The 23,541-nt window shown below is 60.8% G+C and overlaps 3 protein-coding genes across 5 annotated transcripts; 1 reads left to right on the plus strand and 2 right to left on the minus strand.

Annotated features, from left to right (window-relative positions):
• Positions 1-73: 73 nt before the first annotated feature.
• On the minus strand, positions 74-11,664 carry SPATS2 (spermatogenesis associated serine rich 2). Of its 3 annotated transcripts, none has more exons than XM_080635620.1 (12): positions 11,567-11,664; positions 7,991-8,070; positions 7,668-7,776; positions 7,067-7,116; positions 5,941-6,160; positions 5,127-5,339; positions 4,085-4,220; positions 2,116-2,174; positions 1,652-1,761; positions 814-916; positions 507-709; positions 74-393 (listed from the first exon to the last, which is right to left on the minus strand). In XM_080635620.1, exons 1-12 carry the CDS (start codon positions 11,589-11,591, stop codon positions 274-276), a joined length of 1,428 nt encoding a protein of 475 aa, XP_080491746.1. In that variant the 5' UTR covers positions 11,592-11,664; the 3' UTR covers positions 74-273. The 3 variants fall into 3 exon arrangements, with proteins under 3 accessions (XP_080491746.1, XP_080491745.1, XP_080491744.1); XM_080635619.1 differs by having other exon boundaries at positions 5,127-5,336; positions 5,911-6,160; XM_080635618.1 differs by having other exon boundaries at positions 5,911-6,160.
• Positions 11,665-15,599: 3,935 nt separating this feature from the next.
• Positions 15,600-16,720, minus strand: DNAJC22 (DnaJ heat shock protein family (Hsp40) member C22; the record flags this gene model as incomplete). The annotated part of the gene is made up of 2 exons (XM_080635397.1): positions 15,600-15,776; positions 15,974-16,720. 2 exons carry the CDS (start codon positions 16,718-16,720, stop codon positions 15,600-15,602), a joined length of 924 nt encoding a protein of 307 aa, XP_080491523.1.
• A 5,088-nt stretch (positions 16,721-21,808) lies between these two features.
• On the plus strand, positions 21,809-23,522 carry C1QL4 (complement C1q like 4; the record flags this gene model as incomplete). Its single annotated transcript, XM_080635374.1, has 2 exons — positions 21,809-22,324; positions 23,343-23,522. The coding sequence occupies 2 exons, from the start codon at positions 21,809-21,811 to the stop codon at positions 23,520-23,522; spliced, it is 696 nt and encodes a 231-aa protein (XP_080491500.1).
• Between the last annotated feature and the right edge of the window lie 19 nt (positions 23,523-23,541).

Raw genomic sequence — 23,541 nt, forward strand, 5'->3', positions numbered from 1 at the left:
GGCCCCTCTAATGCTGTGGTTGAGCTGACGGAGGACACGAGGTGGGAGGAAGAGGGAAGGATTAAAGCCGAGAGATTCCAACGTGGAAAACCCAGGGATGAGCAAAGGGGTGGGGGCACTTGCCCTCCTCATCCTCGCTGCCAGCACGGGATGAAGGTGGGGAAGGAGAGGCCAGAGCTGGGGGGGGGAACATAAACCAAATGGGAGGGGAAGAGGCAGAAGCGCCTAAAATGGCACAAAAGGAGCCCGGGGACCGGGCGCTGGAGCTGCAGCTCAGGCGCGGGCCCCCTCTTGCTGTGCACGGGGCTGGCGCTGGGGGGGTGCCGCCGGTGGCCGGGGTTGGGCCGGGGGGGGCGGCTGCAGTCGGGATCCTGCTCCCGGCCTCCTGGTGCGCTGCAAGGGAAGAGGCTCAGTGAGGGATGGATGTGACTCCGCTGCAGCCGCGCTGCTGCAGCCCTGCGCATCCAATCACCCCAGCTCCGCGGCTCTGGTGCCGGTGCAGTTACCTCTCGTGCCGGCTGCGGGGGGTGGCTGTCAGTGTCCCCCATGGGTCCCTCTGCTGCGGCCGGGGGCTTCTTGGTGCCCATGCTCAGGTTGGTGGTGGTGGTTGGGCCGGGGGGGGCTGCGGTGTCCCCGGGGCTGCTGAGGGCTGCAGCTGTGAGTGAGCTGCACCGGGACCGCGTGGAGTAACTGTTCTTGGGGTGGGAAACTGCGCGAGGAAGAGCCCTGGGGTCAGTGCTGCAGGTGGCACATGGAGCATCCACCCTCCAGCAGCAGCAGAAGTAGGAAAGGGGGGAGCGGCACCTCCCTCACCTTGGCCGAAGGCAGCGATGCTCCTCTTGAGTGCATCCAGGTCGCAAGAGAACCGCGCCACCCGGCCCAGGTCCTCATCGTACTTGCGCTCACTCACAAAGTGCTGCTCACGAGAGGCAGAACACAAGTTTAGGGCAGGAAACTGAGGGGAAACATTCCCACAAGTGGGAATCCACGCTGGGAACTGCTGTGGGACACTGGGAAGGGGGTGGCAATGGTCACTTCTGGGAACCATTTCTGCTCCATGCAACCACCCCCAATCCATGGAACAATCCCTTCTCCATGGAACCATCCCCAGTCCATGCAGTCGGCACAGCCCCGGTCCCTGGACACTCACAGAGGAGCTGGTTTCTTGCTGCACTAATCCTGTTCTAGGGCTGGTGTTTTACAGACCTCCAGTACCTACAGGGACTACAGGAGACCTGGAGAGGAGCTTTGACAAGGAATGCAGGGACAGAGCAAGGGGAATGTCTTTAACCTGCCAGAGGGGAGATGGAGATAGGATCTTAGGAGGACGTTCTTCCCAATGAGGGTGGTGGGACATCAAATGGGTTGAATGGAGAAGCTGTGGCTGCCCCATCCCTGGCAGTGTTTAAGGCCAGGCTGGATGGGGCTTGGAGCAAGCTGCTCTAGTGGAAGGTGGCCCTGCCCATGGTTGGAGATGGAGGAGCTTTAAGGTCATTTCATCCCAGCCCATTCCATGGTTCTGGTCTACAAACCAAGAGCTTTAAATGAAGGTGTCCCCAGGGGAACAACCCCTTCCTGGTGAGTCTGAGCAGGAGTCAGTGGAGGTGGCACCAACAGCCCCTGCCCTGGCTCCTGATGTGGGTGCACTTACCTTGATGTCAGCCCGGAGCTCCACCAGCTGCTCCTCAGACATCCTCACAGCCACATCTGTCATCTTCTTCAGGGCCTCTGCCTTCCTCTGCCGGCTGCCCAGGATCTCCACTGGGAACACAGGGTGGCTCAGCACCACACCAGGACCAGCACCGCACCAGCACCAGGCTCCCCTGAGCCCCCCCTTCCCACCCACGCACCAGCAGCACTGGGAAAGCCCTCTTCAGCCACCCTGGAACATGGAGCTGTTTGGGAATAGCCCCCCCATGGAGGAGTGTCCCAGTCTCAACCAGGGCATAGGGCAGGTGGTGGCAGGGGGCAAGTTGTGCTATGGGACAGGCTTTGGCTGGGAATGGAGCCAGAATGAGGGAATAAGGGGGACAGGAGGTAACTCAATGGAATCCTGGTGCTGGGGGTCCCTCCAGCAGCACCCACAGCTCTGGCGGGGGAGAATAAGGGGCTTACTCGCTTCTGCTTTCACTTTGTCCATCTCGGCCAGCAACGCCACCTCCCGATCCATGAGGCTGGAACGACAGGGAGAAATGGAGCATTAAACAAAGGCTGGTGCCATCCCACAGCAGGAGAGTGGCGGAGGGCGGCAGGAGCGAGCCGGGATCAGCGGCATTCTGAACAACCTGCATCGGCCTCTGAGCACCATTGGAAAGGGGAAAGGGAGCTGTGGGGCTTCTTCCTGCTGGGCTCCATCCCTGAGGAAAACACGGAACAATGTGGAAAAGAGGAGCTTGAGCTTAAAATACAGGAGTGAGGAGTGGGATGAGCAGCAGATCCCTTCAGAGCTGTATCCACAGCATCCTCAGCTCTGCTCATCCCAAGGTTCCTCCTGCACAACCTGGGGATGTTGAGAGCTGGGAAGGTGCTTATTGGGAATGCTGTTACTTGGGAATGGGATTTCTTGGAGCCATCACCTGAACAGGAATAAAGGCACATCTGAATGTAGGCTCCCACTCCATGAGGTGGGATCAATGGAAGCAATTCCCTCTGAGCAGCAGCTCTGACATTTACCTGCTTGTGGTGATTTATGGCCCATCCAGCTCCTGCTCTGGGCAGGATTGGTGCCACCAGGAGCACAGCCAAGGCCTGGCCCAGGGCAGGGACACGGAGCTGGACAGAGCCAGCATCCACCTGGGATGGAGCCTCCATTCCTGCTGCTGACCCATGGGGAAGCACATCCTGGTCCCTCTCTGCTGCTGCAGTCCCCTCACAGGGGGGCTTTAAGGATGTTTAAGCAACGCACAGGGAAGCACAAAGGCTCTGGGTGGGACTTCCCTGCTGGGATCCTTTCCAGCCCCATTGCCCTCCAGCCCACAGCTCCTTGTCCATAGGGAAGGTGAAGGTTGGGAACATCAGGAAGCCTCTGGGCTCAGCAGGACTGGAAAGGGCAGCCCTGACAGGCAGAGGTTAAAGCAGCCCAAGCTTTGCTGCTCCAATGCCCTGTTCCAGCTGAACAAACCTGCTTCCAGGTCTGCCTTTGGCAGGAAGCCACCCAGCGGCCATGGGCTCTGCTGTGGGGTTTAAAGATCCACTTCATCCTCCTCTGGGTCGTGGAGGAGGGAAGCACGGAAAAGCCCATTAAAGAAGGTGAAGGTGCTGGAGGGCAGCAAAGGGAACGTTTCTCTTCGCCCTGGGCAGCAGTTCCCAGGGTGTTTGCTGAGGGAGGCTCCTCTGGGCTGGCACCCGCCTCCCTGCTCCCGGAACCGTGTCCTGCTCAGAGCCGAGGCTCTCCCAGCGTGACGTGAGCGTTCCATGGGCAAAGGTGAGGAGCTGCCCGCAGCGAGAGGGTTGGCTTGGAGACACCAAGAACACCCTTAACCTGACCTATGGGGCTGGGGGAGGCTCCTCAGGTGAAATATCACCTCAAAACAGAGCCAAGAGCTGGGCTGAGAATGGGGCAGGATGGTCCCTGGTGGTGCTGCACCCCCAGCAGATCCCTGTCTCCCTGCACTGAGGATTTCAAGGAGCAGCGTTTGCTCCTCACAGCCACACGCTGAGCTCCAGCTCAGGGCGAGCACCAGGCTGACAGCTCCTCACACCTCCTGCATCCACAGTGACTCTGTCTGACACGAGCCCCAGCTCAGTAGAGCTTCAAATCCCATCTCACAACCAGCTTAGCCTCTGTGCCAGCTCCTCAGTACCCTCACAGTGAAGAATTCCTTCCTAAGATCCCATCTCAATCTCCCCTCTGGCAGGTTAAAGCCATTCCCTTTGTCCTGCCCCTCCATTCCTTAACCAAAGCCCCTCTCCAGGTTTCCTGTAGCCCCTTTAGGCACTGGAGCTGCTCTAAGGTCTCTCTGGAGCCCAGCTCTCAGCCTGGCTCCATGGCAGAGCTGCTTCAGCACTTGGAAAGCTGCAGTTTTATCCCAGCTGGATTTTCCCAAAGCTGGAACACACGGATCTGTCCCTGCATGAAACTCACCTGCTCTGCAGCTCAGCAAAGACCTGCTTCATCTTCTTGATGGAAGCATCCATCTCCTCCTTCACCACCACCCGGTACCGTGCCAGTGACACGGTGCAGCGCTGGAGATCCTTCACTGACTTCTCAATGTTGGAGCCTACCAAGAGACAGAGCGAGCTCAAGCCTTGTCCTCCCAGCAGGGACCAGCTACCCATGACATTCCCTCTCCTGGTGTTAAACACCAGGCACGGCTTGGGTTCCAATCTCCCTTCCTCAGGAGGCTTCCAGCACCTCCCTCTGCGGCAGTGATATCCCTCCATGTTTCCCAATCCCCAAGAGAAACCAAATGCATTTGTTGTAGGGACCCGCTCCAAAGGCCACCCACCCAACACCAAATGATGCTTTGCATGGAGGGAATTCTCTTGGAAAGGCTCTTTCCTTGCACAGATGGCTTTGGCCCCACGGTGAGCCCCTTGCCCAGCTCTCTGGAGCTCACTGCCCTGCCAAGCTGCATTGACCCTGCTCCTGACAGCATCTCCATGCAGGAGGAGGACAAGGACACCACCTCATGTCCCTGCACTGAACAGAACCACAGCAGGCTCTGCGGTGCCTCCTGTCCCCAGTGGTGCCTGGAAGAGCTCAGCTGTGCAGGAAGCACAGGGCGAGGGGGGGGACGGGACAGAGCCGGTGGCTGTCACCTCTGCTGACAGGATGTGCCCAACATGTGGCCTTTCTCACCCAGATGAGAGCCAGGCTGGAGGTGCTGCGAGGAGCGACCCGGCCCCGCTCGCACCCACTCTGCTGCTGCAGGCACTCAAGCTAAACTGCTGCCACAGGTCCTGCTCCACGGGGGGAGCAGGGGGAGAGCAGGGGGGCAGGGTGCAATGAGCTGCCCAGAGGCAACCAGGGTGTTCGCTCGCATTAAAATCAATGTCCACTGGGCTCAGCACTCTCTGACAGCACCGCCGTGGCACAGACATAGCGAGAGCCTGGCCTGCAGCAACCTGCCCTGGCACTTGGGGGGGCAGAGCTGGCAATGGGGGGGCAGAGCCTCAGGTCTTACCCAGCTTCCTGTTGGCAGGAGACAGGTGCAGGTCCTCGAGGCGGGTTGCAGACAGGGAGGCAGGAGTGGAGTGGCTCAGTGCTGACCTGGACAGAGACCTGCCCGTGCTCCGGTGCTCGGGCCGCTGCCTGAGGGATGAAGGGCTCTGGGAAGGATGCAGGGTGAGCGATTGTGTGTCAAAGTCTGCTATCCCATTCGCTAGGTCAGGCACTGCTGTAGGAAAGCACACTGCTTTAAAGGGGGGAGGCTGGGAGCGCGGCGGAGCAAACCAAAGCAGAGACCAGCCCCTCGGAGCTGAGCTGGCCTCTGAGGAGCAGGAGGCAGCTCCTCTGCTTTGGGACCACTCAGTGCCCATCTCATAGAACCAGGGAATAGATTGGAAGAAACCTTAAAGCTCATCCAGCTCCAACCCCCTGCCACAGGCAGGGACACCTTCCACTAGAGCAGCTTGCTCCAAGCCCCTGTGTCCAACCTGGCCTTGAACACTGCCAGGGATGGGGCAGCCACAGCTTCTCTGGGCACCCTGTGCCAGCGCCTCAGCACCCTCACAGGGAAGAGCTTCTGCCTCAGAGCTCATCTCAGTCTCCCCTCTGGCAGGTTAAAGCCATTCCCCTTGGCCTGTCCCTACAGGCCCTTGTCCAAAACCCCCTCTCCAAGTTTCTTGCAGCCCCTTTAGGCACTGGAGTTGCTCTAAGGTCTCCCCTTAAGCAGCCTTAAGAGGCTGAATCAGCCCAGCTCTCAGCCTGGCTCCAGAATGTTCCTGCAGTGCTCCCTGGGCACTGACCTGCTCGGGGGGGCCCTGCTGGGCACTCACATTCCTCCAGCTCCCTGGCATCAATGGAGAGTGCATCCAGACCCTCGCTGAGCGAATCCACGGACTCGGTGTCATGGACACAGCCGTTGACATGGAATCCGTTCATCCCACCCTTCCCGGTGCTTCCCGTTGCCTCCTCTCCGCTGGACACTGGCTTCCCTGGCTCCGGGAGGCTGCTGGGCTCTGCCTGCGGCTTGGGTTTGGGTTTCTTCTTCTTGTTCTGAGGATTGGGAATCACACCACAAAGAGGGGGAAAAGCGTTAAATGTAATTCCTAAAGGGAATTCTGCCTGCAGAAAGGAGCTGAATTAAAGCCTTTAGAGCCCGAGGGGCTCCCAATCCCGGGCACAGCAGGAGGGATTGACTCCACAATGAACATAGATCCAGCAGCATTAAGGCACAAAGCACCAAGAGCAGCGCCCTGGTTATCACCCACGGGCTGAGTCATGATGGGAAGCACTGGAGAGCACCCAGGGGTGCTGTACTGGGGTGCTGTACCAGGGTGCTGTACCCCCCCGTCCTCTCATCCCCCAGCACAGGCCACACAGCCACGATTCTTCTCTGCCCTCCCCACCCCGTGCTGCTGCTCTTCACGTATTCAAAGGAGCCCTTTTGAATAATGATGATTTGACTCCTGGTCCTGGTGGATTCAAGCATTAGAATATCAAATGTGGGTACTTTGCAGAGCTCCATTTAACCCTTTTGCTGAGCAAACACCCCCAGAAGCTGCTGTGACAAAGAAATCCACATCCTCCGAGCTCAGCCCCAAATGTGATTGCTCGGCTCTGCTGCCAAACACAGCAACGTGCCCGGAGTGAGTTACAGCAGAGCTCTGCATGGACCAGGGGACCTGACCCACATCTCCCCCATGCCGTGGGTCAGTAGAATGAAGCAGCAGTGAGGACAGGAGCCCAGAGCCTTTGCTTTGGATGCTGGGCCTGACAAGTACAGCAAATGCAAATGTGGTTTATGCTGGGTACAACTGGCTCTGTAAATCACTGCCCCTGCAGTCAGGCTCTGCTAACCCACAGCCACAGCAACACCACACCTGCTCCTTGCCTCTCCTCTGGGTCTGAAGCTCTGAACACAGGGAAATGCTTTGGCAAAGTGCATTGTGAAAGCATTACCTTTTTCTTGCCTGTTACAGTCCATTCCTTCAGTACTTCACTGGCGTTGCCTGGAACAAAAGACAAGGGTGAGGCTCTCCCCTGGAACACTCCCCACAGCTCAGGGTGAATGCTTGCAGGGACTGGTTTCAGTTTTGCTTTGGGAATAGGATTTCTCCCTTTCAACATAGTCCCAGCATTAAAAACCAAGGAAAAGCCACCCCTTCCCTCTAGCTTTGTCCACTGAAGGCTGAGGGAGCTGAGATGCTGCTGAGCTCCAGCTCAGCTTCCTGCTGGGCTCTCCCCAGAGACTGCCTGTCAGGAGGCTGCTCACACCTTCTGCAGGCCAGAGGCTGGCAGGGATGGGCAGTGCAGACAGAGCTGCAGAGCCCAGCACTGTCACCTCCCCAGGGCAGCAAATGAACCCAGCCAGTTCCAGCAAAGCCCCCTGTGTGCTCCCGCTCTGTACACAGGGATAGGAGCTCCTTCTCTCATCAAACCTCCTGTACCTCAAGAGCCATCAACCGCTTATCTCTGACCCCAGGAACACACCCAGCTAAGGAGGATCCCCATTATGTGTCTGTGGATGTGTTGTGCCCCCCAGGCCACCAGCCGCAGGTACCTTCCATGAAGGCTTGCACTGTCCTATCCACGCAGTTGTCGAAGTGCTGCAGCACGAGCACAATCTCATTGTTGCTCCTGTTGGGGACGATGGCTCTCACAGCGCTGATCTGCAGGGGACAGAACGGGACATGGAGAACCTGTGTGCTTCATCCCACACGAACCAGACCCAGGGACCCCCTCATACACCACTGAGCCCGAGTAAAACCTGGCTTTTGACGGAGTGAGCTCCTGGCCAGCACCATCCTTCCCCTGGGAGAGATGGGGATACAGCACCAGGAGCTCCCCAGCACAGGGCAGTTGAGGGTCTCAGCACACATTTACCTTCTCCTTCATGTTTTCGAAGGTTCCTCCCTGGGCCAGCACCGTGTTGGACTGCACGTCAAAAACAAAGCCAGATGGATCTACAGAGGGAAAGCAAAGGGAAAGGCTCTTCTGAGCACCAGGCACCAGAGGTGGGAGCTCAGCTCCGAGCTGCTGCTTTGCCAAGAACATTGAAGCCTACAAGTGAAGGACCAGGTTCTGCTCAGCCAGGTAGAACCTGCTTTGCCAATGCCCTCCTAACCCTAGAGCAAACCATAGAGCAAAGGAGCTTGCTGGGGCAGAGCTGCTCCCTCTCTGTGTCCATACTCATCCCAGCCCAGCACTAAGGAGTTAAGAGCAGCCTGGGAGCCTGGAGCAGTGGTTAAGAGTCCCCTCCACCTGCAGATACAAATGGCAAGCAGACTGATAAATGAGCTAGAAGATCCAGCAGCTTGTGTTCCTGCCAGCCACAATCTCCAATGTAATGCTTAAATGTTCCAGGAGAGACCCATAACAGAGACAGGCATCACACCAGCTCCGAGGCCCACCAGTGGGGCACATAAATCTGAGCCACACACAAGCTCCTGGTGTCACAGGGGCTGCAGGAAAGGGATCCTACAACACAACGTGCTTCCAAGCAGTGGCTCACTGCTGGGGAGGGTTCTCTTGCACCCTGATGCCTCGAGCCCTGCGTGGAGCTGGGGAGAAACCAGAGGAAGCTCTTGGGTGGCTTTCGGGAGCAACAGGGGAGGGATATGTGCCATAGGGCCGCTATTCCCAGCTGCTGATCCATGTTCTTCCCCCCCAACCTCCTCTAAATAAGCAGGATGCGCTTCTGAGCCACCCCATTGACTTCCAGAGACATTGATGTAGCATTTAAAGCAGCTGCCTCCAAGCCCTGCCAGAGCCGAGCGTGATGGAAAGGTCAGGCTCTTGTGAGGCTGCACACGAGCAGTTCAATCCTTCCTTGTCCATCCTTCCCCAGGAGCACAATTCCCTCCAGCTTCCCAAGCCCAAATTCCTAACTTCCAGCCCTTCATCTTGTCAGTGGCTTTGCCAGCACTGAGAACAGTGATCTTCCCTCAAAATCCCTGCGGAGCCGCTTCCGAGGATGTAGGAGCAGGAAAGATGAAGCTCTGCCCATCCTGAGCCGCTCCATCGCAGCGGCTCCGCTTCCACTCGGCTCTTCCAGGGCCGGAGCTCAGCCCCAGTCCTGTGGATGGGAAGGTGTTTGTCGTGCACGGACCCATCTGACGCTGCCCCTCAGCACCCATAAACAGGGCTCTGCTGTGACACTGGCGATGTGCAGGAAGGATGGAATGTTAAACACTGGCACTGTGGGACCGGGGCCACCAACACATCCGAATCCCATCCCATGGGATAGGAGAGGCTCCTGACCAAAGCTCAGGCTCTGTGTCCATCAGGCTGATCCCTCTGCATTACCCTACACACACACTGAGCCCCAGCGATGGTGCCCATAGCCCCCACTGCTTCCCTGCTCCCACTGCATCCTCCAGGCACTCAGGTGGGAGGAATCCCTTCATCTCAAAGCATTTCCTCGTGTGTTGCAGTGCTATTTATTGGAGTAAACAATGCAGGATCCTTCCAGCTCCCCTGGGACCCAGAGCCAGCCCTTGCTCTATGAAACACTCCATCAGCTCTTATGGAAACTCCTTTAAGCCCCCAAGAGCAGCTTCAACTGGAATTTCTCCCACATTTGGGGTTTTGTGACGCCGGCCAAAACTTTCCCAAAGACCTGTCACCATTCCCAGATTCCTGCTTTCCAGCCAGGGAAACAGCTCCTCGGTGCATTCCTGGGAGCAGGAGCCCAGGTGCTGTTTCCCTCAGGACCTGCTGTGCCCAAAGCGTGGCTGGATGGCACCTGACCGCTTTACAGATGGAGCCGCTTCCTCCTCTGCACAGATCTGATGAGTAAAGAGTGAGTAACCTCCAGCAGCACTGAGCCCTGCACAGCTGCACCACTCAGAGTTGAGCTGTTCATTGCTGTGCTCATGGCACCGCTGGAGCAGGGGGCTCCCATCCCTTTCACAACTGCTGCATTATTCAAAGTGGGCCTGGCCGGCTCCTCTCTCCCAGCACTTCCTCCAGTCCTTTGTTCTGCTGCTGAGGGGCTTTGTTCCGCTTCCAGAACAAGCCATTCCTTACCTGAGCAGCAGCAACACTCCCTGGCAGAGGGCTGGGAATCGCTCCTTGCCTGCATTAACATTGCAAAGCAGCAGGAAAGTGGTCATTGGCAATTCAAGGCCAGGCAGGAGGCTTGGTTTAACCCTCACTTCCCCTCATGGCCTGGTGCTGGAGAGCAGCAGGACAAAGCCTTGAGCATCCTGCTCCATGTCATGGTTCAGATCCCTTCACTTTCCTTCAGAAGCCCTCCAGGTGTTCGCTCCGTGCTGCTCTGCCCCACAGCACCCAGTGCTGCTCTCCTTCTGCCAGACCCCCAGGATCAGCTTCCCATGATCCCTCTCCCTGTTCCCCACCAGGACCCGTTATTCCTCTCCTGTTCCTCCTGTTTGCCTCTTGCCAGGCTCCGCTCCCAGCTTCGTTCCATCTTCCTCACGCTCCTGAAGCTTCCAGGAGCACAAGGAACAACCAGCACCTTCCAAACCCACTCCTACATCATCCTACCCAGTTGCCATTGCTGCTCCTCGAGGCTCTGAGCCTGGCAGGGCCGGGCTGCTTGAGGACACAGCTCCTCAGGTAGGCAGCGTTGCTACGGAGAACAAAAGCTGCTCGGATGCAGATGATGGGAACTGTCAGCCCCATTGCCTTCAATTATTAATTAGGAGCCAGTTCAAATAGAAGGAGAAGCCACAAACGCCCTTGCTCCCCCCGGCACTGCACACTGGGATTAATGCTCCACTCGGGACAAAGCTCATCTCCCCCCTGGAATACACTGCCTGGCAAAGGAGCAGCTTCGTCAGAGGAATAGGCAAACCAGGGAGGACAAAGCAAGGAGAGAAGCTGCTCCCAACCTGCTTCTTGTCCTTTTCCACAGGGGAAAGGGATTGAAGAAGGTCAAGTTTGGATCAGGGAGCTAAGCTTGTCCATCCCAAGCTTCCCAATTGGATTCCTGGCAGGACAAGAAGGGCCAAGGCAGGAGAGGGGGAACAAGGGCTGCAGCAGGAATGGAGTCTAGTTCTGGTAGAGCTGATCCCATAAGGAACCCATAATTCCTCATGAGGGACACAGAATTCCCTGTGAGGGACCTGGAATTCCTCATGAGGGACCCATAATTCCTCATGAGGAACCTCCCGGGTTCCCCTTGCCCTGAGGCCAGAAGACATCAACTGGGGACCCCAGTCCAGTGCATCCAACGGGCTCTGCAGCCCTGCTGTATCCTGGTTTTCCTCTCCCATCTGCACCCATCGTGTCCCAGCGGGATTCAGGAAGATGATCCCTGTCCAGCCACACATGAAATGCTGCTGAAGCTGTCACCAGGAGGCTCGGAGCTGTCACCATGGAGGTGACAAGGAGCTGCAGCAGCTGTGATGGGGACCCAGCAAACCCAATTAGCCCCTTCCCTAATGGAGAGCTTAGGAATCACTGGTGCCCACTGCAGCATTCCATGGCTCTTACCTCTGGTGTTTTGCTTCCTAGACATTTCCAGGCACACGGGAAGGGGGAATGACAACAGCAGCAGTATCCTCGCCCCCAAGCAACGGATCCGAGCGGGAAGCAGCAGGGATCTGGGATGGGATGGTCAAACGGGGTCTAGGGTAGCAGCAGCAACCACGGTGCTTCCTGGGAAGAGGAGCTCCTGGTCAGGAAGGCTTCCCTGGGAAAGGGAAAGTCTCAGGGTCTGGAAAGGAAAGAAAAGGGAATATCAAGGAAGGAAAGGGTTGAAGCGATGCTGAGGACACCCCCAGGCTTCTTGGAGCCACCTTAGGAAGGGAATCAGTGTCAAGCAGGGAAAGGGAGGGATGTGAAACAGCACCAGGATCCAGGTGCAATTCCAACAGGCTCCATTCCAAGCTGCTTTAAACCAGTGCCTAAGCAGGGAGGGATAAACCCCCCAGAACAGCAGCATTCCCGTAAGTTTTTCAATGCCTTTTCCCTGCTTAATCCAAGCAAGCTGGAGCTCAAACCTGCCCTGTCCATGTGGAATTACAGCATTCCCTGTGCCGGACCTGACTGAGGGAGGCAGTGAGCGCCTGGTGACAGGTTAAACAAAGAACAAGAGGATCCATAAGGTAAGGAAACAATAGAAGGGGAGGATCCGGCCCTGCACAAAGTCTCAAAGCTGGAAGCACAATGGGAAAAACAGAGAAAACCAGGGAAAAGCCATCCCCAAACACTGGCCATTGGATGTGAGGAATGCAGGGAGGCTCCTGGCACACAGGAACTGGCCTCAGTGCAACAGGTTCAGTCCCAGGGTCCAAACCCAGACATTCCCGTCATTGGGATTTTATTGGCTCCGGAGTTGTTTTGAATCCCTGCCCCTGAAAATCCAAATCCCAGAGCACAAAAAGGGATTTTTACCTGCCAAGAATCCCAGAACATTCCCAGTTAAATCCTTTCATTCCTTCAGAGGCACCAATCCCCCCCTGGAAAACACGGTGGCCATTCAGCTCTGCTCCAGCTGGGAATTCCTTGTGGGATCAGGCACAGCTTGGAGCTCGGTCCGAGTAGTTTCACTTCCCGCTGTGCCCGCACCGGGAATGGCTCCAGAGGTGAGAGATAAGGGCGGGTGGGGAAGGTGCCCTGTGACACCGGAGCTCCGTACCTGATCCCAGGCAGAAAAGCAAATCCCAAAGCACTTTAGCAGCCCAGAAAGGGAGTTTTCCCTGTTCCAAAGGGGAAAACTAAACAGTGCTGAAGTCCTGCGGTGGGAACAAACATAGAAGAGTCTTGGAATTACTCCTTGGCAAGCCGGATTCCAAGCATGGGAGTGATACCAGGCTGGCAACCAAAGCCTACAGGGATGCGAGGATGGGAAGATGCAGCCCATGGAAAGACCACCCTGTTACCAACACAGGAAAAGTTCAGCAGATCCCATTGGAAACAAACGTTCCCATTAACGGCACAACCAGCAGCTCCTTTGGGAAGCAGGAAAAGCTCCGGCGCTTTAGAGGCAGCAGGAAAGAGCCGGGTTCGGAATCACACACAGCAATCACACACAGCGGCTGCTCCTGCTCCAGCAGCCAACTTGTGGAGCTCAACCGCTCCCTATGGAAAGGAAAGGGATGAACAGGGAGCAGTTTGTCTGGATTTGGGTTTAGGAGGCTATGGAAGAGCTTTTTGTTGGGAAATGGGGAATTCTGACAGGGAATGTGCTGCTGGAGGGGTTTCACATCCACATTGTGCAGCAGTGCCTGGCTCTGGGGTTCAGCAGCCACTTCCCTTCCCAGTTTTTATCTCCATGGAGCTCATAAAGAGCCATTCCTGGAGCCATCCCAGAGCATTCCCAGAGGAGAAATGCTCCAGGGTGTAACTGAGCACTGTGAATGCAACCCCATTGTCCAAGCCTCCTGCACCTCAGGAATGTGGGAGCTTCCCCAGCCCTGAATCCCTCCTGTATGGAATTAACTCCATTCCCAGCCTGGTCCAGCTCTAGAAGGGCTGGTTCCATTGGGGATTCCGGGATTTATTCTACCTGCCATAGGAGACAGGAATTTTTAGCAGCAAATCCCAGTTCACACACACGCCTGCTCCAACAGAGCCTCCATCCTCTCTGCTCCAAGAACTTTTCTTCCCTGAAACAGGCCACGGATCATTCCCATTGGAATCCCACATCCAGGAACAGGGAACTGCAACCTGGGGAGGGGGCTTTATCCCCTCAAACCCTTTCCCAAAGCTCCTTCCAGCAAACACCAGCTGGACTGGAGCGAGGCGCCAGCACGAAGCAGCTTTTCCCTTTGGATGAGGCCTTTCCTCTTTTCTTCCCTGAAACAGGCCACGGATCATTCCCATTGGAATCCCACATCCAGGAACAGGGAACTGCAACCTGGGGAGGGGGCTTTATCCCCTCAAACCCTTTCCCAAAGCTCCTTCCAGCAAACACCAGCTGGACTGGAGCGAGGCGCCAGCACGAAGCAGCTTTTCCCTTTGGATGAGGCCTTTCCTGCTGCTGGAGGAAGGATTGGGAATGACACAACGACAAGAACCATTTGAGGATGAATAAAATCAGGTTCTCAATATCCCTCACGGATCTGGGGAAGGCGGTTCCTGGTGTTTCCTTGGGAAGGAGCATGAGGCTGGGAGATAACAGGCTATATCCCGATTAAATCCCCATTTCCATGTCCCTGCTCCCACTGCACTATGGCCAGGCATTCACAATTCCAAAACATCCCCCTCTCAGCCTTCATGGGGCAGCACTCAGGGGCACAAAGAAGGAACAGGATGGATTCCCGAGGGGAAAACACAACGAAGCACCGGGGTACATCCCAATGGCGCTTCCCAACACTGGGATCCAGCTTCCGAAGCCCCCACAGCGCTCAGAGGTACCTGAACAAGGAGCAGAGCGGGGTCTGTGCTCCTTGGGCAGGATTCCTGCTGGGATGCTGTTGCCACACTCAGATTCCACAAAGTGGGAATCACTGGTGGGATCGAGATCCTCAGAGAGACGTGGAAACACTGCTCCCCATGGCTGCTAATAGGGTTGGAGGGGGGATCACTGCTCCCCATAGAGGGGATAGGGCTGCAGGGGGGGGTCATCCCCATCAACCCCCATTGCCCCCACAACCACCTCCAAAGCCGCTCCCCCCCCCTCCCAGGGCCGCCCCACCGAGGCCTCCCCGGCCCCAGCACCCACTCAGGGCCCACACGGTGCCCTCCCGAGGCCCTGGCCCCGGTCCCGGTGCCGCTCCCCCCCCCCGCACTCACCGGGCCCCCCCTCACCTCAGGCCGCCGCGATGCACCGGGAGGGGGGCGGAGGGCCGCGGCCCGGCAGGAGCCCTGAGGCCGCCCCACAACCAATCAGGACGCGGCCACCGCTCGCTAGCCAATGGCGGCGTGGGATCTCCGCAACGCTCCCGCCCTCCACCAATGAGAGAGCGGGAAAGGGCCGGCTTAGTCCGCCCTCCTCCTCCTCCGGCCTTTCAGATACGACGCCGGGGCCGGGCCGAGCGCTTCTGGCCAATGAGAGGACACAAGGGAGCCGCGGCGCGAGGAGGGATGTGCCCCGCCAGCCAATGGAGACGAGGCCCGGCCGACGCAACCTCGAAAGCCCCGCCCCCTCACGCCGGGAAAGGCGGGACCAACCTCCGGCGAGAGCCAATCGGATCCACGAGGGACGGGCCGGGGCGGGGCTGCTGGTGCCGAACGTGGACGGAAACTGCCGAGAGCCACCGCCCTGAGGCGGAAATACCCGAGTACTCTCCGGGAACGGCCGAAGGCTGAGCGGGGACGGGGTGGCGAGCGGCTAAGCTTGGGGGTCGAGGGTTCGCGGCCCCGCTCCTCCTAAACAGCCCCGGAGCTACCGGGTGTGCAAGGAACGGCGAGTTCCCCGTGCACAGACCGCGTGCAAGGCTTTGCACAAGCCCCGTGTGATGGCTCACCCAAGCCCCCACCCATCCCTGTGCATCCTTGTGGCCCCCGACCCCTTGCTCCTGTCGCACTGGAAGGAACAAGGCAGCAGAGAGGGGGAAACTCGTGTTCACCCGCCCCGGCGTCACCCTGGGGCTCTCCTGGGCCCTGCCAGCTCCTCGTAGGCCTCCAGCAGCTCGACGAAGCGCCGCTCGGCCTCCTCGGCGCGGTGCCGGTTGTGGTCTGGGTGCCAAAGCTTCACCAGCTCCCGGTAGCTCCGGTGCACGGCGTCCATGGAGGAGCCGGGTGGGAGACCCAGGACCTGCGGGCGAGAGGGGGCTGTGGGGACCTGACACGCTCCCGGGGCCACACGAGTACCTCCAGCAGCTGGAGGGGACCCCACAAAGGGGGTTTGTCCCCCCTAAGGGCATGGGAGCCGCCGAACCCCATGGACCCTGCAGCCTCGCATCCCCCCGGGGCATCCCTCCTCTGCCCGGTACCCAGAGCCGCATCCTGCACCTCAAACGCCCTCCGCTGCCGCTCGCTCCTTTCGACGCCGGCGCTGCATCCGCGGGAGCCGCCAGCAAAGCCCAAGACCTCAGCCAGGAGCCGCCCGGCGCGGAGGGGCAGGAGCAGGAGCTCAGTGACCGCACGGGCCAGCGCCAGCGCCCCGCTGAGCCCGCGGCAGGCGAGCGGCGCAGCGAAGGCCACAAGCGCCAGCGTCAGGCGGTAGAGCCGGGCTCGCAGCCGGGGCCGCGGAGCCCCTCGGTGCCGGTAGCGCCGGTGCCGCTGGGCGGCGATGGCAGCGGCCACGCTGATGGGCAGCAGCGCCAGCACCCGGCCCTGGAATAGGAGAGAGGCGGCGAAGGCTGCGGCCACCGTGCGGGGCGCCTCCGATGTTTGGTCCCCCACCGAGGCCACCAGTTGCACCCCGAGCCCCACGGCCAGGGGCTGCGCCAGCATCGCCGGTACCCCCGGCAGCCCCAGAGCCGCCGCTAGCCCGAAGTACACCCCCACCAACACTTGCCCAGCCAGGCGCAGGGTGCTGAGCGCCGGTACCGGCCCGGTGCGGGCCACGGGAGCCCCGTTGGCCATGGCCACCCAGCTCGGGAGGTGCCACACGTCCCAGAGCCACCCAGCGCCGAAGCCGCCCAGTGTGAGCATCCAGAGCAGTGCGTGGCTGTCCCGGCCCAGGTAGAGGTGGTGCAGCCCCAGCGGCCCCCCAAGTGCCCACAGGCCATAGGCCACCAGCAGCTGCTTGGCCATGGTGTGTGTCAGCACTCCGGGGAGCAGCGGCACGGCCGCGGTGTCCGACACCCTGCGGGGTGGATGGTGCCATCAGGGACCCTCGGGTCGTGCTGTGTTCCCCCCCTCCAGTAGGGTCCTACGTGCCCCTTCAGAACCAGTGCACACTAACGTGGCTCCCATGCATCCACCCACAATAGTGCATCCCCACCCAGCACCCACTGGGCCCACCCAGTGCCCCATGAACCCATCCAGGACCCTCTGAGCCCACCCAGTGCCCCATGAGCCCATCCAGGACCCCACGAACACACCCAGGACCCTCTGAGCCCATCCAGGACCCTCTGAGCCCACCCAGAACCCCATGAACACAACAATGGACCCGTAAGCCCCCCCCGACCCCTCTCCTGACCCACCTCTCCCCATGGAGTTCCCGTGGCGCCGCTCCCCCGACAGACTTTGCCCCACACACCGTCGAGCAAAGGGCACTGGCACCAGCAGCAGTGCTGGGACAGAGGGTGGGGGCAGCCCCACAGTCCCCCCCCGGAGGCACCGGGTGCGGGGGGACTTGAGCCCCACCCCGTGCAGCCGCTGTTTGCTCAGCGCCGCCGTGTTTGCCGGGATTAACCGGCTGCAGCCGCCAATTTGGGCTCATCCATTATTAACGGCCCCGCAGCCGTCCTGCGCCTGGGGCTCAGCGCCGGGGGAGGCTGAACCCTCCCAGGCTCAGAACCCCCACAGCGATGCAGCCGATGGGCTTTGGGGTGCATCACCCCACTAAGTGCTGCGCCGGGGCTGGAGGGGGCCCCCAGCTCTGCGGTGGGGGGACGAAAGGCAGGATGCTCGTGACGCTGGGGTGGAATGGGGGCAGAAGAGAGATGCTGTGAGCAATGCGAGAGATGCTGGGGACTATGGGGGGGATGCTGGGGGGCAATGGAAGGATGCTGTGAGAAATGGGAAGATGCTGTGAGCAATGGGAGGATGCTGGGAAGCAATAGGGGAGATGCTGTCGGCCCCCCCCGCCCTGCTGCCTGTCAGGACGCGCTGACAGCGCCCCCCCCGCGCTGCCCGCCCCGCCTGGCTGCCTCCTTGACAGCGGGTCCCAGCGGCCCCGGCCCACGCTTCACTGCCCGGCGCGGGGGGGCTCAGCCCCATCACCCTCAATAGGGGACCCCCCCGTGGCTGGGTGGACTCCTCAGACCCCAGGATCCCCCCCAGGACCCCCCGGCTGGGGGGGGGCTCTGTCTGTGCCCCCTGTTGCAGCACAGGATGGATGCGGGAGGTGGGGGGGGTCTCACATCCTCATTGATTCCTTTAAGTAACCCCAATTCCAAATGTCAGATTTGCCTCCAGCACTGGGGGCGGATGGAGCCCCCGGGTGGCCGCAGCTCCGTGTGCCCCCAGCCGTGTGTGCAGGGCAGCCCCTGGGGTGCCCCAGTCCGCGGGTAGCCATGGGGGTCTCCATGTAATTGGTGCCATTGGTCAGCCGCGGCCACCAGCGCTGGTGTCATGGACCCTGGAGCATCCTGTGAGCTGAGGCATCTGTCACCGTGTGAGGACACTGGCACTGGGTTGGGGACACACCAGGGACCACGGCCAGGGCCTCAGCCTGCCATGTCCTCACATACATGTCCCAATTCACCTGTATCCCCAAGCACATGTGCCCCGATGTGCATCCACATCCCACTGCACACACATGTCCCACTGCACACACATGTCCCAACACACACACATATCCTGATGCACACACATGTCCTGGTGCAGACCCGTGGCCCCTCGCAGCACATCCCCACACGGCCGCCCTGTTCACACCCTGCCGGAGCTGCTTGAAGGCTTCCGGCACCTCTCTCGTGTCTCTGCCTTGTCACTTGGCTGGTAATTAATGCCAGCGCCGGGGCCGGGGTCCCCCTGGGCTCGTCCATCACTGCCAGCCCCTGCTGCGCCACGGCCCAGGTCCCCCCGCGCTGCTCTGAGGGGGATTTGCTATGTATTAGCTGCTGATGCACATTAATACATTAAGGATGTCAGCGGTGCAGCCCAGCTAATTGTCTGATTTAAATGTCTATTTGTCAGTGCCCGGCTCAGGTGGGCATGAGCCGAATCCCCAATGAGCCCCCGGCCCCATAGCACGGGGGGCAGCGCCGCACAGGGGGGTGCACAGCCCCGGGGTGCTGCGACGCAGGGCAGGGGGCAAACGGCCCCCCCGTCCCCTGGCCACCGCTTTAATTGCCGCCCGGGTGGGATGGATTTCTCTGCCTGACATCTCCTGCATCCGTAATAAATGCCACTTGTCCAGAGAATTAATCCGGGCCGGGCCGCAGCCATCCATCCATCCAGGCAGCGCCGGCACGGACAGCCCCGCCGCACGGCCCCTGCCAGCGCGGGGGGGCACGGCACATCAATCCACCCCTTGGGAATTCCCCCTTCCCAAGGGATGCCCCCGCTGCCCCGGAGCCGGTGATGGGATGAAACCTTGCAGCACCATAGCAGTGGCTGAGTGACACCGTGTATGTGTGTCCCCCCTCCAACGTGGGGCAACCCCCAGCAGTGGCTGTGGGGCTGGAGATCAGCCCCATCCCAGGGAGGAGCGGACACAGAAAACTGGGATGTGACCCCTCCCAGCACCACTCAACGCAGAGGCTGCTGCTTTATTGTCGCCTCTCAAGGACAATTTGCATCCAACCTGGGTGGCTTTATTGCCACCAGGGCCTGGATGGAGCGTGCAGCCGCATCCAGCCATCCATATCCATCGGCATGAGGCTCCCGCTGCCACTCGGTGGGGAGGGGAGCGCTTGGGGAAGCCATGGGAAGAAGAAGGGTGATATCCCCTGGGTGCCAGGGACCGTGCACCGGCCACTCTGGACCATGCACCAAGCAGCACCGGCCCTGCATGTGACCCTGCGGGGGCCGCACGGCTGCTCCACAAGCCGGTGGGTCCTTGGGGGCCGCGGAGGCAGATGGTGGCCGTGGCTGTACCGGTGCCGCCGTTCCCGAGCCGGGTGATGCATTTATTCATGCTCCGCTCTGCCGCCTCGCTCCGGGCTCTACGGTGCGGGACGTGTCTGTCCCCATCGGGATGACCGCAGAAGCTCCCGTGCCCTGTGTGGGGACAGCGGGAGCAGCCGGAGGAGGGAACCGAGGCTCGGTGCGGCCGCAGGGACCCCACGACGGGGCCCGCTCCTTCCACCTCCCGGCCCCCGGTAATTAGCGACAGGGCTTCCCCTCGCGGCTAATTAACGCGCTAATGCTGCTCGTTAACGTCAGGCGGTGGCGGTGGGACTCGGGGGCTCCCGGGGGCACCGGGGGCTCCCGCCGGGGCGAGCGGGAGAGCGGCTTCAGCCGCTTGATTTGTTGCACAAACATCGTCGGGATCGCATCGATCCCCCGCAGAACGGGGCCATAAATCCCGGCAATAGCCCGGGATCGATCGGCTGCCGCTGGAGCTGCCGGTCCGGCCTGTAGAAGCGATGGGATGAATCCCGCACATGGAGCATGCAAGGGCACGCGCACACATGCACAGAGCATGCACATGCATAGGCGTGAACACACATGCACTGAGCATAGACATGTATAGAGCGTGCACAGGCATAAACACACAAGCACTGAGCATGCACACACACGCACACAGCATTCACACACGTGCTCTAAGCATGTGTATGCACGCGCACAGATGCACTGAGCATGCACATGCATAGAGCATGCACAGGCATAAACACATATGCACGTAGCATGCACACAATAGGCACACAGGCATGCACACACCTGCACTAAGCATGCACATGCACACACACTCCCCCCACATCCCCAGCTCCAGCCCCCCGGTGGTACCCGAGGCACTGGAGCATCCCCGGGGCTCTGTCCCCATCCTGGGGAGGGACCGGACGCCCCGACAGAGCCTTCCCTGGCCAGGGGGGTCCCAAAAACGGGCCCACGGTGGTGCATGGGGGGGGTGCTCTGTGCCCCGCACCCCCCCCCCCGCATCCCCCTTCGCACAATCCCTGCCCCCGCCGCGCTCCCGTCCCTCCCCCACCCCCCTCCCCGCCCTCGCCGTGCCCGGTGCCGTCGAGCGGGGCGGGCGGAGCGGGGCTGCGGGCGCGGTGCGCTGCGGGCGGCGGCCCCGGCACGTGGCTCCCGGCGCCGCGGGCGGCAGGTACCGGAGGGAACCGGCGGTGGGGGGGGGGGGTACAGGAGCGGGGGGGGACTCCGCTGCGGGCCCGGGGTCGCACGTCCCCGGGGACCATGAGCGGGGCGAGGGGGGGCTCCGGGAGGACCGCCCCTGGCGGCGCTGCCCGTCCCCGTCCCTCCGCTCGTCCCCGCCGGTGAGCACCGGGAGAGCGGGGCCGCTCCTGGGCTGCTGCCGGGGGAGGGAGTCCCGCTCCCGCGGGAGGGGTGCTTGCTCCCGGGCAACTTGGAGAGAAGTTGCCCCGCGCGTCGCGGCGGCTCCATCCCGGCTCCGGTCTCGGTTCTTTCCCGGCTCCATTCCGGTGCCAGCTCCTTCGCGGCTCGGTCCCGGCTCCATCCCAGCTCGGTTCCGGCTCCATCCCGGCTCGGTCCCGGCTCCATCCCGGCTCGGTCCCGGCTCCGGTTACATCACCAGCTCCTCCACCGGCTCTGGTCCTGGCTGCTGCGGGAGCTCCGATCTCTACTCCTTCCCCGGCTCCGATCTCAGCCCCTTCCTTAGCTCCATTCCCGGTTCCATCACCGGCTCCGCTCTCTTCACCTTCACCAGCGCAAGTCCTGATTCCATCCGCAGCTGCACTCCCGCTCCTGGTCCCATCCTTGTCCCCGGCGCCAGCCCTGCTGCTGTCACCATCCCTGTCCCTGTTCCCATCCCCATCTCCCGCCCTCCTGCTGTCCTCAGCCTGGCTGCTTTTCCCAACCCCATCCCCACTGCTGTGACCATACCTATCCCTACCCTCATCCCAATCCCCATCCGCATCTCCATCCTCATCCCTGTCTCCACCGGGACTTGAGGATCTCGGTGGGCGGCTGGGTGCCGTCCATCCCCCCAGCATCATCATTGCACCCAAGGGCGACGAGGACCTGCTGGCACTGGCAGCATCACGGCTGAGCCGGCGGAAGCGGGTGGCCGGGGCAGCCATTGGCGTGGCCATGGTGCTGGTGCTGCTGGTGGCCATCCCGCTGCTGGTGCACAGCTCCAAGGCGGCCGCACACTATGAGATGCTGGGAAGCTGCCGCATGGTCTGTGACCCCTATCCCGAGCTGCCCGCGGCCTCTCCGCCGCCCTTCCTGCCCGGTGCCAAGGGTGAGCCGGGCCGCAAGGGCCGTGCTGGGGTACGGGGACCCCCAGGGCCACCAGGACCACGGGGGCCACCAGGTGAACCAGGCCGGCCGGGGCCACCAGGTCCACCAGGGCCAGGTCCTGGGGGGTACATCCCCTCCTTCTACAGCCCCAAGATCGCCTTCTATGCGGGGCTGCGGAAGCCCCATGAGGGCTATGAGGTGCTGCGCTTCGATGATGTCGTCACCAACGTGGGCAACTACTACGAGCCCTCAAGTGGGAAGTTCACCTGTCCCCTTCCCGGCATCTACTTCTTCACCTACCATGTCCTCATGCGTGGCGGCGATGGCACCAGCATGTGGGCCGACCTCATGAAGAACGGACAGGTACAGGCTGGGACCAGCACTGGTGCCACCACCGCGACCGCAGCTCCTCCCAGTATCCCCCATCCTGCTCCCCCCCAACCAGTCCCTTGCCCTGTTCCAGCCTGGCTTTGGTTATCTCCATCCAGCTCCTCCAGTCCCATTTCCCCTCATCCCGGTTTTCCCCATCTCAATTTCCTCCATCCCAGCTCCCCCACTCTGCTTCACCTATCACGCTTTTCCCATCTTGTTTACTCTCACCCTGCTTCTCCATTGTTTTCCCTTAAATCTCCATCCCTCCATCCTGGTTCCCCTCATTCCTGACCCCCCCATCCAAGCTCCACCCATCATGATTCCCCCCTTCCAATTCCCCCCACCACGCACATTCCATTTCCACCATCCAATTCCCCCAGCCTAATTTCCATCCTCTTCTTCCCATCCTTATTCCGTCATCCCATTTTTCCCTATCCCAGCTCCCCCAGTAGCCCCATTCCCATCTCCCACCCATCGCATTCACCCTCTGGGAACATGGGGTGATGGGGGGAGCACCTGCCCATCCTTTGGGACATGAAACCCCCATTCCCGGGGCTCCTGCTGCAGGTCCTGAGGGGGGGGGCATGCTCCCCTAGGAGCACCGGGCTCCGGGGTGGGGGGGGCGGGTCTGTGCTCCCCCCCGGCCGGTCCCTTTGTTTGTGGCGGCGCAGCTCCCACCCTGGACACTTCCCTTTTATTACGGGAGAAACAAGGATGGATCCAGCGGGATCAGTGGCGGCTCCATCACCCCCCCGGGGCCCTCTTGTTCCCGAGGCTCCCCGGTTGAACACCGACAGCAAGACCCAAGCAAGCGGTTGGGGGGGGGGCTCTGTCCCTGTCCCTTCCCAAAGCAGGTTTGGAGCAGGGAGGGACACCGGCTCCATCCCCCGGCTCTGCAGCACCGGGGCACAGCGTGACCTTGAGCCGGGGCTGAGCGGGGCGGGGGGGTCCTGGGCACAGTGTGACGCAGACGGGGGGGGCTCTGATGACCGTGTCCCACATCCCCCAGGTCCGGGCCAGCGCCATCGCGCAGGACGCGGACCAGAACTACGACTACGCCAGCAACAGCGTCATCCTGCACTTGGATGTGGGGGACGAGGTCTTCATCAAGCTGGACGGAGGCAAAGTGCACGGCGGCAACACCAACAAGTACAGCACCTTCTCCGGGTTCATCATCTACCCCGACTGACCCCCCCGGCGCTCCTCCC

The sequence above is a fragment of the Psittacula echo genome (assembly GCF_963264785.1).
Source record: "Psittacula echo genome assembly, chromosome: 27".
NCBI lineage: Eukaryota > Metazoa > Chordata > Aves > Psittaciformes > Psittacidae > Psittacula > Psittacula echo.

Bases quoted from the DNA above. Each gene is read 5' to 3' on its own strand.
- SPATS2 (XM_080635618.1), bottom strand. From the start codon at position 11,591: ATGTCTAGGAAGCAAAACACCAGAG. The intron at 6,161-7,066 runs GTAATGCTTTCA...CCCAATCCTCAG, and splicing joins CTGTAACAGGCAAGAAAAAG to AACAAGAAGAAGAAACCCAA. The intron at 394-506 runs GTAACTGCACCG...CTTCCCTTGCAG, and splicing joins CCCCGCAGCCGGCACGAGAG to CGCACCAGGAGGCCGGGAGC.